The 16994-nt window shown below is 45.8% G+C and overlaps 1 protein-coding gene and 1 pseudogene across 2 annotated transcripts in view; one reads left to right on the top strand and one right to left on the bottom strand.

Moving 5' to 3' along the window:
- The window catches only part of ILKAP (ILK associated serine/threonine phosphatase), a 29074-nt gene extending 15984 nt beyond the window's left edge, over window positions 1–13090 (bottom strand). The window contains exons 1-4 of one of the 2 annotated variants that reach the window (XM_060015833.1): window positions 12919–13090; window positions 4091–4156; window positions 3560–3616; window positions 233–352 (exon numbers count right to left, since the gene is read on the bottom strand). In XM_060015833.1, the coding sequence (XP_059871816.1) occupies window positions 233–352; window positions 3560–3616; window positions 4091–4156; window positions 12919–12973 (298 nt within the window). In that variant the 5' untranslated portion in view covers window positions 12974–13090. The remainder of the gene's footprint in view (window positions 1–232; window positions 353–3559; window positions 3617–4090; window positions 4157–12918) is intronic. The other variant, XM_060015834.1, reaches the window with a different exon arrangement.
- LOC132428266 (heterogeneous nuclear ribonucleoprotein A1-like) lies at window positions 5321–6337 on the top strand (annotated as a pseudogene).
- Window positions 13091–16994: the final 3904 nt, after the last annotated feature.

Raw genomic sequence — 16994 nt, 5'->3', positions numbered from 1 at the left:
TTAAATACAGACATTAAAAGGAAGTATTGGGTTGGCCAAAAAGGTCATTCAGTTAATGAATACATTATTCAATGAACTTCTTGGTGAAAATGAAAAATGTCTTTTATTTTTACTTAAAACCGAACGAACTTTTTGGCCAATCCAATATTGTCGGAAAGCTGAGCTTGCTTTTTGCTCTGGGTTGTTTTACAATATGAAGTCTAATACATTTGTTTTCAAACTGTCTGAAAACCTTTACAAACTTTCTTTTCCACAAGCTCTTCACTGCCATTCTTCTCTTCTTCAGAGGTTTTTCTCTTTGCTCCTTTCCCTTCATTCTTTACCACCTGGGATATCGAAGTGTCAAGAGAACCTGGAAATATAAAGTCAAAGCCAGACAGAAACACAGCTGTAGACGATAAGAGTCCCTAGCAGACCAGGCTCCCTCCCAGCCCTCAGAGACAAAAGACATTTGAGAGAGGCCTGGCAGAGAGAGAGGCACAGCAGTCACGGCTATGACTTTGAGGGGTGGGGCAGTGCCTGGGCACCCACAGTGGGAGACCACAAATTAAGATCCAGGCCCTGCTCAGACTGGCATAAGACGACATGCAAGAGAGGCTTCTCAGTGGTAAAAATACACATTCATATCTTGGGGCTATGGCACATATATGATGTTTTACATCCACAAGCCCTTACTTATAAATAAGTTTCCAAAATCTGCAAAGTGAAATGTCCTGAACCAGTTCAAAAGAGTAACAAGTGTAGGGCTTCCCTGGTGGCGCAGTGGTTGAGAGTCCGCCTGCCGATGCAGGGGACACGGGTTCATGCCCCAGTCCGGGAAGATCCCACATGCCGCGGAGCGGCTGGGCCCGTGAGCCATGGCCGCTGAGCCTGCGCATCCGGAGCCTGTGCTCCGCAACAGGAGAGGCCACAACAGTGAGAGGCCCGCGTACCGCAAAAAAAAAAAAAGAGTAACAAGTGCCAAAAAAGGCTTAAAATAAACATCAGGCTTTAAGAACTGTATGTATCCTGAGAGGCAAAATAGGACTGCTGAAGCCATTCCCACTTGCAAAGGGACGAATTTGTATTCAAAGCCAGAGCTAAGAGCACCTGCAGTGTGTATGCATTTTGGAACAACAGAAGTCTAGTTTCAAATCTCAGTTCTGCCACTTCCAAGGGGTGTGCCCTTAAGGCAAGTTACTTAACCTTCCAGCCTCAGTTTCTTCACCCGTAATAGGGCGAATACTGTCCTCTCAGGGGCTTGTTTGAAAACTGCTGGGGAGAAGGTATGTAAAGCATTCATCACAGTGCCTGGTCCATCAAGTATCCAATAAATGGCCCTAAGTGTTCTCTGCATTTAGGTATAAAAGCATGCAACCATTTATTATTTATTCAACTATTCTTTGCCAGACATTTCTGAGTACTGAGAAAAAAAAGGAAAGAAATGTCCCTGCCTGCAACAAGGGTCAATTACTTGCAAAGGACAGATTTCTGCAACAGTATAACACACACATCCCACCCCACATAGTAAGGCAAATTAACTGGGACAATGTCACGGATTTCCCAAAGGTCTCTTCATTAGCCTCCTGTCACTTACTGTTTGTGTTCCAGTTTTCCCAATGTGTATGTAAAAGAATCTTCCTTTCTTTTAAATTGAAAAACAGAGAAATGTTTTAAACTGTTATTGACTTCTAAGTGAATCACATTGTCATCAGAGAATGCGGTCTACGTATGAAGCTGATTCTTTACTGGGACTTACTTTATGGGCTAGAATGCAGTCAATTTTTGTAAATGGCTCTTGCCTGCTTGAGAAGAAAGATATGTCTTCTCAAGAAAGCCTGAATACTGCATACAAGATTGGATTCTATATCCAAAAAAAAAAAAAAAATCAAGCTTGTTAACAATGGGTTGATGTCTTCTAAGTCTCTACTAGTTTATTGCCTTTTGCCCTGTGGATAACTAAGATGTAACTATGCTGAATCTTCCGTTTTTAAATTAAATCTGTTAAGAGCCCTAGTTGCACACATTAACTTTCATTTTAACTAAGTGCACTGTCTTTATTGGGAAGGTTTTAGGGTAAATTGTATGAGAATGCTGTAATTTTTTGGTATGGATACATAGCCTGAAAACCTGAGACTTCTTATGTAAGACGATTGTGATACTTTTTCTAAATATAGGAATGATACCTAATTTAATCCGTACTTTCTAGACTAATTCCAATGAATTTATGGTAAAGAATTAATAATACAAAAAATATACCTGAAAAGCAGCAAGTGTTCTATTTGACAACATAAGGAAGGTTTTTTACACTAGAGGATAAAACTGCACGTGAAAAAGGACAGCCTGCATCCCCACTGTCCCCCACCATTGCCCTACCTTCCCCCTCCCTTTGGGGGAATTCCATGTGAGAAGTTCTCAGTTAGTGGAATAATACATTCGTCATATATGACAACCTAGAAGAATCGGCTCTATTTTCCCCTTCTGTGTAATTGGGACATAAAAGGAAAAGTTAAACATTTACAGGCTCAGGTAGAGCCAATGTTAATAGGCTTGACAAAAATGAAATCAAATCAATAAAAAGAATCTTGAGAACATAAAAGGACTGACTGGAAAATAATTAACTAAGGTCTTGAATTTTAAGAATTCAAATTCCTGCACATGGTCTGTACCAGTCAGTAAAGCAGTGTCATTCTGACTTCATTTTCTTAAAATCAAAATTCTTTTTAATGTAAGTGGCATAAAACAAATGACTTATTTATCAGGAAACTGAAAATATTTTAACTGTACTTCATATATTCAGACACTTCTGCTGGATACATTTGGGCCTGTCAGGAATATAACAAGGCAAAACCAGAATGAAAGACTGAGATTTTCTTTTAAACGTTAATAACAGGGACTTCCCTGGTGGTGCAGTGGTTGAGAATCTGCCTGCTAATACAGGGGACATGGGTTCGAGCTCTGGTCTGGGAAGATCCCACATGCCGCGGAGCAACTAGGCCTGTGAGCCACAACTACTGAGCCTGTGCGTCTGGAGCCTGTGCTCCGCAACAGAGAGGCTGCAATAGTGAGAGGCCTGCGCACCGCGATGAAGAGTGGCCCCCGCTTGCCACAACTAAAGAAAGCCCTTGCACAGAAACGAAGACCCAACACAGCAAAAATAATTAATTAATTAATTAATTAAGAAAAACACGTTAATAACAAAGATCAAAGTAAATTACTGGACTCTTCACTTCTTAAAAGTCAGTTGCAAGAAGTAAAAAATAATCACCAAAAAGTGATGTAGCATTTAAGCGTCTTTTTGCTCCCACCTAATGGTATCTATTTAGGGTTTTTTTTGCGGGAACTTAGTTCCCCAACCAGGGATCAAACCTTGGCCCCAGCAGTGAAAGCACTGAGTCCTAACCACTGGACTGCCAAGAAATTCCAGGTATCTATTCAGTTTTAATAAACCTTATGTTGTATTATGATTTAATATCATCCTAAGGCTTGTTACAAGCTATAAATAAATAAATTTTACGTAAGGGTAAAATAGTGCATATTATTTCCACCAGCACGTTGGACATTTTTCCCTACCACTTACCTGAATCACCACTGCTGGCTGGTGGGAGATCATCAAAAAGCAAAGGTCCCCCCGATCCTGAAACACAGCAGAACACTGAGTGAGCCCACAAAACCAGGAGGAGGCTTAAGTTTCAGAATCCATCCCACCAGGACACCTACACAGGTCATTGAAATAAACTCAAAACTCTTGTGTCAATCCAGTGGCAACTCATACAGTGCTAAATAATGTCTTGAACCTATTTTATTTTAAAGTCCTATCATTTCAAAGGAAACAAAAAAATCTGCCTTAAAGAGTTAAATCTTATTCCAGCTAGTAATATTAAACACTCAAATGAACCAGAGAAAACTGCTCAACACTTTTATGCAGTTTCTCAGGGCTAGCGACTAGCGGATTTTTCTGCCTTACCTGATGCCATGGATTCAAAACTTAAGACAGTCCAACACCTAAAACATCTGTGTGTTGAAAATGGGGGAAAGGGAAAAAGATTGAGACAACTACAATCCCAGGATGACATGTTGACACACACCTGGGAGAGCCTGAAGACTGTACCTGAGTCAGTACTGCTGGCCGGAGGGAGATCATCAAAGAGCAGAGATCCTTTCTGAGCTTCTTTCCCTAGAACACGGAACACCTGCTTAGAGAGCATTTGGTCATTGGCCAGATGGGATTCAAAGGGGGACATCTTTAAGTTTGCCATTAAATTCAAATCTTCTCCCCGCTGCTGGACAAAGCTTATTTTTAAAAAATATTTTCTTGACAGCCATTTAATAGGGACATTTGTTTCCAAAAAGTTACAGTCAACACATAATACAAGCAATGAAAGATGACCCAACAGGCGTTTTAAGGGCTATTGCGTGTTTTGAGGGAAACAAGTATTTTTTTTGATAATTTCACTATTGAACAAATATTTTAAAATCTTTCTTCTATCTTGGTACCTCAATACAGAACTTCAGAAATAAAGGGACTCTTCAAAGATCTACAGGTCTTAAAAATCCTATTTCAGTACCATTCTGAATTAACCACCAGGGAGAATCTTAAACACACGGAGCACAGAGATGGTGAGAGGCCTGAGGGAAGCCAATCTGCCTTAAGAGCACAGTGCCCAATTCAATAAATATCTATGAAGAAAATGAGGGATTTCAGATACTCCAAGGTAAACTCAGGAGAAAGCCAGGAAACTTTCTAAAAACCTAAAGATTGGGCTTCGCTGGTGGCGCAATGGTTGAGAGTCCGCCTGCCGATGTAGGGGACACGGGTTCGTGCCCCAGTCCGGGAAGATCCCACATGCCGAGGAGCGGCTGGGCCCGTGAGCCATGGCCGCTGGGCCTGCGCATCCAGAGCCTGTGCTCCGCAACGGGAGAGGCCACAACAGTGAGAGGCCCGCGTACCGCAAAAAAAAAAAAAAAAAAAAACAAAAAAAACCTAAAGATTTACCTACCAAAAGTACTTATCTGAAATGTTTTATACTCAATTATCCCTTTCCACATAAAATGTAACCATTATTCCTTCTCCAGCTTTCCCCAAAATTTCTATTGAAGCTATGAAATACATGAACTGGCCCACAGGGACGTGGGGGAAACAGAGGGCTAAAGATGAAGGTGTGGACATCCACGTCCTATGAAGTTCAACACATTGATCTTTCTCCTCTGAGTTCAAGTACAGAAATGTACTCATTTAAAAACCAATTCAGAGATACGTTCGGTAGATTACTCCTTTCTGCTCATGGACACCACAGAGTAAGTATCGTTGACATCTCCCCTCCGCCCCTCCACTGCCATCATGTCTATGTCAGAGTCACCCGAAGAGCCCGAACAGCTGCAGAAGCTCTTCATCAGAGGTTTGAGCTTTGAAACAACCGATGACAGTCTGAGGAGCCATCTTGAGCAGTGGGGAGCGCTCACAGACTGTGTGGTAATGAGGGATCCAAACACCAAGCGCTCCAGAGGCTTCGGGTTTGTCACATACGCCACTGTGGAGGAGGTGGGTGCAGCCACGAATGCAAGGCCACACGAGGTAGATGGAAGAGTTGGGGAACCAAAGAGGGCCGTCTCAAGAGAAGATTCTCAAAGACCTGGTGCCCACTTAACTGTGAAAAGGATTTTTGTTGGTGGCATTAAAGAAGACACTGAAGAACATCATCTAAGAGATTATTTTGAACAGTACGGGAAAACTGAAGTGTTTGAAATCATGACTGATCGAGGCAGTGTAAAAAGAGAGGCTCTGCTTTCGTAACCTTTGATGACCATGACTCTGTAGACAAGATTGTCATTAAGAAATACCACACTGTGAATGGCCACAACTGTGAAGTCAGGAAAGCCCTATCTAAGCGAGAGATGGCTAGTGCCTCATCCAGCCAAAGAGGTCGAAGTGGTTCTGGAAACTTTGGTGGTGGTCGTGGAGGTGGTTTTGGTGGGAATGACAGCTTTGGTCGCGGAGGAGACTTCAGTGGTCGAGGTGGCTTTGGTGGCAGCCGCGGTGGTGGTGGATATGGTGGCAGTGGGGATGGCTATAATGGATTTGGTAATGATGGAAGCAATTTTGGAGGTGGTGGAAGCTACAATGATTTTGGCAGTTACAACAATCAATCTTCAAATTTTGGACCCATGAAAGGAGGAAACTTTGGAGGCAGAAGTTCTGGCCCCTAGGGCGGTGGAGGCCAATACTTTGCCAAACCCCGAAACCAAGGTGGCTGTGGTGGTTCCGGCAGCAGCAGTAGCTGTGGCAGTGGCAGAAGGTTTCGATTACTGCCAGGAAACAAAGCTTAGGAGGAGAGGAGAGCCAGAGAAGTGACGGGGAAGCTCCAGGCTACAACAGATTTGTGAGCTCAGCCAAGCACAGTGGTGGCAGGGCCTAGCTGCTACACAGAAGACATGTGTATGGGCAAAAAAACTCGAGGACTGTACTTGTGACTAACTGTATAACAGGTTATTTTAGTTTCTGTTCTGTGGAAAGTGTAAAGCATTCCAACAAAGGGTTTTAATGTAGTTTTTTTTTTTTTTTTTTGCACCCATGCTGTTGATTGCTAAACGTAATAGTCTGATCATGACGCTGAATAAATGTGTCCTTTTTTTAAATGTACTGTGTAAAGTTAGTCTACTCTGAAGCCATTTTGGTAAACTACGCCAACAGTGTGAAGTTAGCATTCCTTCAAGGTGATGCCAGGTTCCATTCAAAATTTACTTACAACCTGCTTTGGTGGAGAAGCTACTGTCTTCCGAAACCTTGGTGTAGTTGAACTGACAGTTACTGCATTGTGACCTGGAGTTCACCGTGAAAAGGGTCACCCAAGCCAAGTCATGGAGTTTTTTGATTATTAATATAAGATTGTTGGCACATCCTATGCAATATATCTAAATTGGATTATGGTACCAGATATAGATGGGAATGAAGCTTGTGAATCATCCATTATCATGTGTAATAAATAAACAATTTAATATCCTCTTAAAAAAAATAAAAGTAAAAACCAATTCAATGTGTACGCTCTAAAAGTTTCATCCATATTGTCTTTTTGCCTAGAAATGAGCTGGGTATCAATTTTACTTTTTTAAAAAAGTAAAAATTTTAATTAAAATTTATAAACTCCAAGAAAGGAAATTTCTTCAGGAGTCTTTAGGTCAGAAGTACATTAAATACCTGGTAATTCCTAATTTAACAAAAAGTAACTCTTCTACTTTATACCCCTAATGCAAATGGGAAATGTCGACTCCATAAATTACATTTTTATCCCTTAGGATTACCCTAAAGACATTAAGTAATTACAAATACTTTCATTTTTCTCACAAGTGACATAAAGACTCTGTGGGGAGTATCCAAAAAAACAGCATTAGGAGGACACTAAGAGGCATTTAGGATAACCATTTACTCACTGTATTAATCCTCCTACAAGAATTGCTAATATTCTAGCAAGCCACTTCCAAGGGAAACTCAAACTGTATTGGTCTAAGCATCAACATGCCCATTCCAACAGACTCAAAACTGAATGCGATGACCCAGAACAATCACACTGGATTCAGCGGGGCCAGAGCACCAGGCATCTTGGGAGAGGGGGACATTATAGGGAGGAGGCCAACCTGAAGACAATCAACCCTTCTACTTACGCAGGGTCCGATTTTAATTTCTGAATTAAACCACCCATCTAAGTCAGGTCTTTCCAAATCCAATGTCCAATGGGGCAAAGTCCTCTTTTACCCAGGTATTAATACATTTTCGGTCCCGGCAAGCATTCCTCATAATAGAGTTTCCAGCTTAGCACTAGCCTGGCCTCTCTCCTTTGGCGACAACTCAGTTTAAGTCAGTTCCTCAAACCTACCACCAGCCCCAGAGAAGGGCTTATCTTCCCATGCTGAACAGAATGAGCCTCTCCTCTCCTCTGTCACTCTGGAATACTGTGAGTGGTATTTCAATTAAACACAATGAGATCATCTCATATTTTTGTTGGCCACAACTGAAAATGGCTTATATAAATGATAATTAACATTCGCTGCCTGCCAGGAACTATTCTAGTGCTCTACAAATTTTAATGGATTTAATCCTTACAATAATCTTATGAGGTGGGTACTATTATTATTGTAACTTACTGATAAGAAAACTGAGGTGCTTAGGTTAAATAACTGTCCAAGAGAGAGCCAGTGAGGAGTGGTGATCCAAACCCAGGCAGCCTGCTTTCCCAGCCCATGCTTCTGGCGACGTGCTACGCTGCCCCCACCCCACACTGTTCTAGGAACTTCACAAGGATCATCTCATTTAACCCTTACACAACCCCACAAGGAGAATCCCGAGGCTCTGTAAGATCTCTGGGACACCTTTTTGCACCATCAAAAGGGTCAGAGTTAGAATAGCTTGCATCTGGATTCTGTAACAACAATCTGTAGGTCACAGATGCTATAAAGGGAACTTCTGGTTAGCCAGAACCTTACATTCTGTTTTGGATAAATAGTAATTCAAAGTATTTGGAGCTGCAATCATTGGACCAAGTGTGACCTTGACCCTAAACTTTGGAAGAGGCCCCTGATCTAAATATAAGAACTCTCATAAAGAAAGAAACAAGACAGAAAACAAGTTTTTCACTATAGATAATCTTATCTAGATTGTTGGTTTTTTTTTTTAAGTTACCTACATTCTGAAGCTAAGTCTACTGAAAGTTACATACTATGCTGAGAAAAATACTCTTGGGCTGATTATATTCAGATTAGCTATAAGTTGCTACACACAGTAAAGCAACAACAAGCTTTTAAATATTTTGCCTAAATTGCTTCTTATACCTAGATTTTCTCTTCAACTACAAATGTGACACAGCTGACCTCCTCATCCGAGGATGTGGAACCTGTGGATGCGGAGGGCCATTGTACTAGGCCATTTCATTGATATATAAGGGACTTGAGCATCCTCGGATTTTGGTATCCGAAGGGGATCCTGGAACCAATCCCCCACAGATACTGAGGGACTACGGTACATGTTTTCCAAATACCACAGACGTATTAGAAAAAGGCCCCGCCTCCCCGCCACCGTAACAGTTTATTGTATACTTTCCACTTTCCTTTATGCTCGTGAACTTGTGTATGTGCATTTTAATTTTTAAAAGGTAGAAGTATACTATATACACAACACTCTACATATATCATTATTCATGTAAGCCATCACACTGGGTCTAACGATTCGCTTCAACAGCCGCACACTATTCTCTATGGAAAGCACTGCCACTCACTTGGTCTGGTTCCCTTACTGATGGGCACGCAGCATGATTCTGGTTTTTTACATGACAAATAATGCCACAATAAACAACCCTAGGCTTATATCCTTATTTTATCTGCTAACTGCTGGTCAAAGGGTAAATTAATAAATCTGACAAATGCCAAAATTTGTTCCAAAAAAAGTTGTGGTAACTTTCACCCCCAACACGCTTTATGAGAATATCCATTTCTCTACACCCTCATTACCATCTTGCCAATTTTTAAATCTGATGGGTGAAAAATATGGCACATCAGTGATCTGCTATTCCTTTCCAGTGACGGAGGAAGCTCTGGTTGATGGGTCATTTGCATTTCTTCCTCTATAAACTGTCAGGACACATCCTTTGACCATTTTTCTAACGGGTCATCTCTTTTTCTTATTAATTTATCTGCGCCTTTCCCTTACTAGGGATAGTAACCTTTAGTATTGTGTACCACAACCACTTTCTCTCAGTCTGTCTTTTGCCTTTGTGCTATTTTGCCTGCAGAAACTTTTTATTTTTACATAGCTAGATCCATTCTAATTTTTATGACTTGAGTTTTTTCTTATTAACCCTGAAGTTTTACAATTAGTCCAAGTTTTTTCTAATATCTTAGCCTTTATTTTATGTTTAGATCTCCAATTTTCTAAAAGGAAATATTTTGAAGATGGCCTGCCAAGCAAATATTTATTTAGTCCCTGACAGCTGACCATCAGCTTTAAAGTGTACTGGTGCAGTGAAAGAACCGCCCTATAAAACTGAAACCAGGTTACTGCCCAAACAACTTTAAACCAGGACACCTTTAACTTGTTTGGACTGCCAAATATAAGCTGTCAATCTTTAAAGACATCAAGTCAGCACTTTTATGAGTATGATGTACCAGAGAAATTCCATTTCTATCTGATAATAACAAACATACTCCCTTTTTTAGGTAAGCTATGTATACTGTATATAAAAAACCTGATTTCACTCAGCAGTCAAAACATGTTAGGGGCTGGTATGAAAACTCCTAATTTAGCACAAAATCTGAAAACATTTAATGCGTTCTTTCCACATTTTTCTTCAGACCATAAAAATTAAGAGGCTTGGGGTAGGAACATTAGATGTAATGTTTAAAACAAAAAATCAAAGAACTAAATAAAATACACTTGATGTGATCTGAGGAGTGTGATACTTCCTCCCTTTGGACACTTAGTGTTTTCACAAAATCCATTTAAGAGTGCATTTTTTTCCCCTTCTGAATGGCTGTGAAAGTTAACTCATAGAATAGCCTCTACCAGGCACTAGCATCTAGTAAGCGCAGACCTCGTGCTCCACCTGTGCTACATGCTGTAGACACAGCGCCCTGTCTAACCTGTGGGCTAACAGGAGGAGGCGACATTCATGTTTCCCAGAAGCAGGAACTGCCACAGAGGACAGCAAGAGCAGAGTTGGGATCAGAAACCACACAGTCTGATAACATGTCTGGAACAACTCTTTTTGGGGACTGTGAAAGTGTCTAGGTCTTTTATTGTTCCCTGAATTAGCTCAGAAATTGGTGTCACCTGCACATCCTTTGTGAGGGTCATGATGGTGCGATTTAGCCTCATCTCTCCATCCACTTCATGAAACCAACTTTATTTTCCTTTCATTCTCTCTACGTTCAATTTTGTCAATCAATATGATCAATTTTTCGGAAACAAAAAGTATGACGTTTTGAATTAAGTTTTCAAAAATCAAAGCATTTCCACAAAATTGTGAAATCAGATTCTGTTCTTGTTCAAATGATTTTGTTTAACCTGTTAAGACTCACCTTGTTGGTCTGAACTAAATGCCTGTCAAGATAACTTTGGGTCCCGATTCTGTCACTCACTTTAGTACTTATCCCTCTCAGCTTTCTGTCAGCTACAAATTCAGAAAGCAGGCCTTCTTTGTTTTCAAGGCTGTTTAAAAACATACACCCAGCCAAGCAGGACCGTGTCAGTGCCCTCCCCACAGGCAGGGAGCAGCTCACGAATCCACGCTTCAGGGAAGGGGGCGTTTAAACTTCACGCAGCACCCCTGCCACCCTGTCGTCTCAGCCAAGGCTGGATACGCCCTCCCAAGCACCAACCTGTAAGAGTTGTCAAGTTTTGTATCGTTTCAAGGGTCCCTTTGCGATTCAAGAAAATGACAGGCCCACAGGCACATCTGCGAGTCCAAACGCTGCCCCAAACATATTCAGATAGAGGTTATACTCCATCAACAGAGTAAGGAACAGTGCATACACAAGCCAGAGTTTTCACCCGTACCTAGAACAATCTAGAAAACAAATCTCAGAAACAATCCACAAGATGAATGTTTGGTAGGGAAAAGTCACGGCACCGTTACTGGGAATAATGGTCCGACAAAGACTGGCCAGCCTGGTGGTCCACGTGTGACAAGCCAGAATCCAGGCCCCATGGAGGGCACAACAACCCCTTCTCTGGGGGCCTTTCTTTTAGGGCCCCATGTCACAGTAGCCCTCCACGCTGGTACGCCCAGGCCAACTAGAGAACGAAACGTTCCCCAAAGAGCACACCGTTCCCTTGCCTAGAGTCTCTGCAAGTCCCAAGTCTACCCATCTTCCGAGAGGCCAGATTCCAGCACCACCTCCTTCCCCGCTCTCTGTCCACGGACTACAAACGTCGCTCCTCTGGACACTCAGCGTTTCCCACAGGCATTAACCTTAGCCATGTTCAATCTTCATCACTTGCGTGCAGAATTAGGCTCCTGGAGAGCAAAGGCTGGCCATCAGTCACCCTCCCCTTCCCCTTCCCCTACGACAACGAGAGCTCCCGAACCAGGCTCTGCAGACCCGCGCCGCGCGGTCCCAAATCGCCCGCGGATCCCCTACCGCAGACGCGGGCCCCCGCCCCCCGCAGGCTTTCAGACTGAGACCCGGCGCTGAGCTGAGCCTGCAGTCTGAATGCGTTTTTAGAGTTTTCCATGTTTTCTGCCACCAAGCTGGGCTCGTAAAGAAAGCCCTAAACCACAGCACCCAGCTGCGTACCTAGCCGTGAACACATTCGCCAGGCCAACCTCAACCTGGCGTGGCCGTCACCCGCTGGACACACAGGACCAACCGTGCGGCCCCCGCGCTGCTGCCGTGGGCGGCTCCAACCCCAGCCTCCAGGAAGGACCTGGCACAGCGGCCGAGGTCGGGGGCCGGCAGGGGAGCGGGCCCTTCCCGGGGCCCCGGAAAGCACAAAAACTACCATGAATCGTTAGATCCAACGAGAGGAGCAGAGAGAATGAATTCTCTCCTCTGGGCCTCACAACCCCAAGGACTGAGTCGGCGATGACTTCCATCTCCGGGGTAGAGACGAAAAACAAAGCCGAAGAAAACGCAGAACTGGGAGCGCGCCCGGAACGACGCGGCCCACACGGCGAGCTGTTCGGACGCAGGCCGGCGACCCGGCGCGCGGCTCCCGTGAGCGGACGGCGGCGGCTGTGCGCGGGCCGCGGCGGCCACACGTGTGGGCCGCACACAAAGGTCCCCGAGCCGCGGTCCCCTCCTCCTGCGCAGCGAACATGGCGGAGACCGCGAACTCCCCGCGCCGGTGTAGGCCGCGCTCACCCTCCCGCGTCCCCGCCGCCGCCTCAGGCGCCGCGGCCTCAAGGCCGCCGCCCGCCCTCCTCCTCACCGTCCGGGCGGCCACCCGCTTACCCGCAGCCGGGCGCGGCGAGCGCTCGGGCTCCGGCAGGTCCCCGAACAGGTCCATGGCGGAGGCTGGGAGGCGGAGGCTGGGAGGCGGAGGCGTCGGCGGCGGCGGCAGCGGCGGCGGCGGCGGCGGCGGCAGACGCGCAGCCCGCGAGCGGCGGCGGGCTCCACACCCTGCGGCTGAGGCGGAGGCGGAGGCAGCGGCGGCGGCGGCTGTTGCGGCGGCTGGGCGGTGGCGGCCCGGGAGCCGTCAATCACCCGAAGGCGGGCCCGGAACGCCACCAATCGGCGCGCGGCGTGGCCCGGCCGCCCCAGCGGCCTGCGCGCCGGCGGGGGGGCGGGGCGGTGAGGGGGGCGGGGCGGAGGCGCGCACGCGCACAGATCTACTCCTCGCCGGCTGCGCGAGCGGATACCTGGGCGCCGCGCCGCGGACTGTGCGATGTTTCTCTCGGACGCCCGTCCCGGGCCCCTCCTGCTCTTCCTGGGCACGGCCGTCCGATACCAAGAAGGCCCTTCCAGATAGACATGTCTGAGCTCGAGGGCAGCTGTAGTGAGCCCTGGTGGCCCGGAAGGCTTTATGGGGTTTTCACATCGGTTCCGTCCCTTCATCCTCACACCGCCACGGTAGGCCTACATCCTTGGCCAATTTGAGATTGAGAAGCCGAAGCCTCATAGAGCGGTCCCTTAAGATGCAGTGTGGAGAGGAGGCATGTCTCGACTGCCGCCATCCGGGCACGTGGCGGGGAGGGGAAAGGGAGCGTCCATGGCAGGTTCCAGAGAGCAGTGACGTTAGGGAGCTGGCCTGGCACACAGCTGGGCCTCGGTGTTATGTTGAATATACACAGGTTCATAAAACGTCGACATCAGGCTCTGATGACTGATCAAGCCAAAACCGAGGCCCCTCTCTTCATGTCTGAACACAGACGAAAAGACGAGCGTTGGCCAAGCCACAAAAGTGACCAAACATCCTTCTGTCTTGGCCAATAAGAGTGACTGCTGCTTCTTTACCAATGACAAGTTTAGGATTTCTCTAGTCTTCCTACCTTTGAGATACGATTTATTAAGACATCCAGTCAAGGAATTGCCTCCTTTTCCTGGCATAATCCAATCCAGAGCAAAGCCCTGCTTCCTTAAATGTTTCCCCAAATCAACTAACACAGACCCAAATGTAAGTCCTCTGCACGTCCCTTTACTGAGGTTGCCCGTGGTAATAGTCTCCCTGGCTGGGATGAGTAATAACCCAATTCCGACGACTGCAGGTGTGTTTCTGGTGATCTCTGGCTGAGGACACTGTGGGGCCCAGTGGGCCTTCATGCCTCTCATCTACTTGCCCGCTCACTCACCACTATTTGAAACCCTCACTGCTCTCTGCTCTCCCTTTAACAGATGAACTGCCTCATCCCTGCAGAAATGCTCTAAAGTAGCAATACCGTCCCATTTCCTCACCTCTCATCCATTTCTCAGCCCACCCCAACCTAGCTTCACCTCATCACTTCCCCAAAACAGTTCCTGCTAAGCTCACCAGTCATTTCCCATTCTGTGGCTAAATGGAGGTGATGTTTTTAGTCATCCCCATACATGAATCCCAGCAGTATGACACGGTCAGTGTCTCTTTCCCTTTGGTTTGTGGAACACATCGCTCTCCTGGTTTGACGCCTGTTCTCTGTCTGCTTTGCAGGCCCACGTCTTCTGCCCGGCGATTAACTGATGGCATTCTTTAAGACTTGATCCTGGGTCCTCCTCATGCCACACTCCCTCCTTCGGCAAATCTCATCCACACTTGGCTTGAATTACCACTCATCTAAACGTGGTTCATTAATTTATGTTTCCTACCAGCTCCAGATCCACATGTTCAAATATCACTCATGTGACATCTATTGGATGTCTCAAAGGTACCTCAAGGGTTTCCCTGGTGGCACAGTGGTTGAGAGTCCGCCTGCCGATGCAGGGGACACGGGTTCGTGCCCCAGTCCGGGAAGATCCCACATGCCGCGGAGCGGCTGGGCCCGTGAGCCATGGCCACTGAGCCTGGGCGTCCCGAGCCTGTGCTCCGCAACGGGAGAGGCCACAACAGTGAGAGGCCCGCGTACAGCAAAAAAAAAAGTACCTCAAACTCAACATGTCCCAACCAAAATCATTTTCTCGACTCCTCACCGTATCCCCTTCGATATCTCCTTCCAGGATTGACACCTCCCTGTGTCCCTACCCCAGAATCCCTCTTGGGAAGATAGCCTCCAAGGTGGCTTCCACAATCCCCGTCTCCTCATATTCAGCTCTTGTGTGGTCACCTTCTTTTGAACGTGGCTGGTGTGACTTGCTCTGGTCAATAGAGTCCAGCAAAAATGTCAGGAGGTATGTGGTTACGTGGATGTAATTCCTTCACACAGGTTAGTGACACCCATCCTGCTAGTGTGACCCAGCAGGATCCTATGAGGCCTTCTCAGAACAGACTCCCACCCATGTCCTCCACCTGCCTTTTGTCTGTAGAAAAACTTTAGTCAAAGAAGTAATTTAATCAGAGAAGTGAGAAAATGCAGAAAGAAAGGAAAACAGTCAAACAGGACAAAATAATAATACTTTAGTCATTAAACAAAGTCAAGGACATTTAGTTCTTCCTCAAGGACTCTAGATAATATTCTGAACCACATCCTTTGAGCTGTTTTGCAGATACTGAAACCCACACCAAGTGGAAGAAGTTAACTGTATGCTGCCCACAAGCACGTAGACCCCAAACCAGTTGGAACCAGAAGGTTGATGATGCTGATTCCCAATTACCTCACCACCAACCAATCAGAAGAATGTCCATGAGCTGACCACGCCCTGTTCCTTGAACTCCATAAGACTCCTCACTCCCCCCTCCAGGGAGGGACACACAGTCTTGAGGGAAGTAGCCCGCTGTGGCCCCCTTCGCCTGGCAAAGCAATAAAGCTATTTCTTTCTATTTCACCCAAAACTGTCTCCGAGATTTAATCCGGCCCCGGTGTACAGAGGCCAAGTTTCAGCAACACTAAGAGGCTCTCTCTTGCTGACTTTGAAGAAGCAAGACACCATGCTGTGAGCTGCAGAATGGAGAGGGCCACAGCGAGGACCCGAGGGTGGCTTCCGGCTGACGGAAGCGGAGGGCTTCAATCCAGGAGCACACAAGGAAATGAGTGCTGCAACAGCCTGTGAGCTTGGAAGCTGGTCCTTCCTAGTCGAGCCTCAGATAGACTCCTGTCCAGGCCCACACCTTGACTGCAGCCTTGCAGAGGACTCTATCGTACCTGGACTCCTGAACCGTGGAAACTGTGCCATAACAGTGGATGTGGTTTTAAGCTGCTCGATCGTGGTAATTCGTTATGCAACATAGATAACAAATACACCCTCCATCACCAAGTCCTATCAGTTTTATCCCGACTGCCTTTTGAATCCACCCCCTGACCCCTGCGCCCACCAAGTCTGTGTCACCGACTCATGGCCTCCTTTCGAGCTTCTCCCTGAGGCCTTTTCTCAACCCCTGTACTAGTTTTTCTCTCTCTGGTCCCGGCATATTTTCTCATGTGGGTCCTTTGGCTTGGGATGTTCTTCTAGGTCCTCCACTCCAGGAAAATTTCATTTGTTCCTCGGATTTCAGTCATCGATTCCTCAGGAAAACCATTCTTGAGTGACCTAAGTACGATCCCCCTTTATGGCTTTTGTCATAGTTGCCGTTTTACAGTTATTTATGTGATTATGTCATTAACGACTGGATCTCCTAACAAAATGTAAGCTGTAGGAGGTCAGGAACTATGTTTGGTTTTGCACATTACTGCATCTGGCACACAGTAGGTGCTCACGTACACTGACTAGATGAATGATGAATGAATGAATGAACGAATGGATGAATGAGTGAATGGATGAATATGTCCATTTTTGATGCTCAAAGTTCATGACACAAGCCTTCCTACCTCAGGAATGTCAGGAAGTTTGGAGCCAATTTCGTGCTTGCTCAGGGCTGCCCAGACTAAGTTCACTGTTGTGCTCTTAGAAAAAGATCATAGATTTCTGATTTTGAGAGCTTAAACTGTCTAGAGATAAGGAAGGTACCGGATGTCCTAGGACAT

This window comes from Delphinus delphis, chromosome 7, assembly GCF_949987515.2.
Source record: "Delphinus delphis chromosome 7, mDelDel1.2, whole genome shotgun sequence".
Taxonomy (NCBI): Eukaryota; Metazoa; Chordata; class Mammalia; order Artiodactyla; family Delphinidae; genus Delphinus; species Delphinus delphis.
This window is presented reverse-complemented; position numbering and strand designations above follow the sequence as displayed.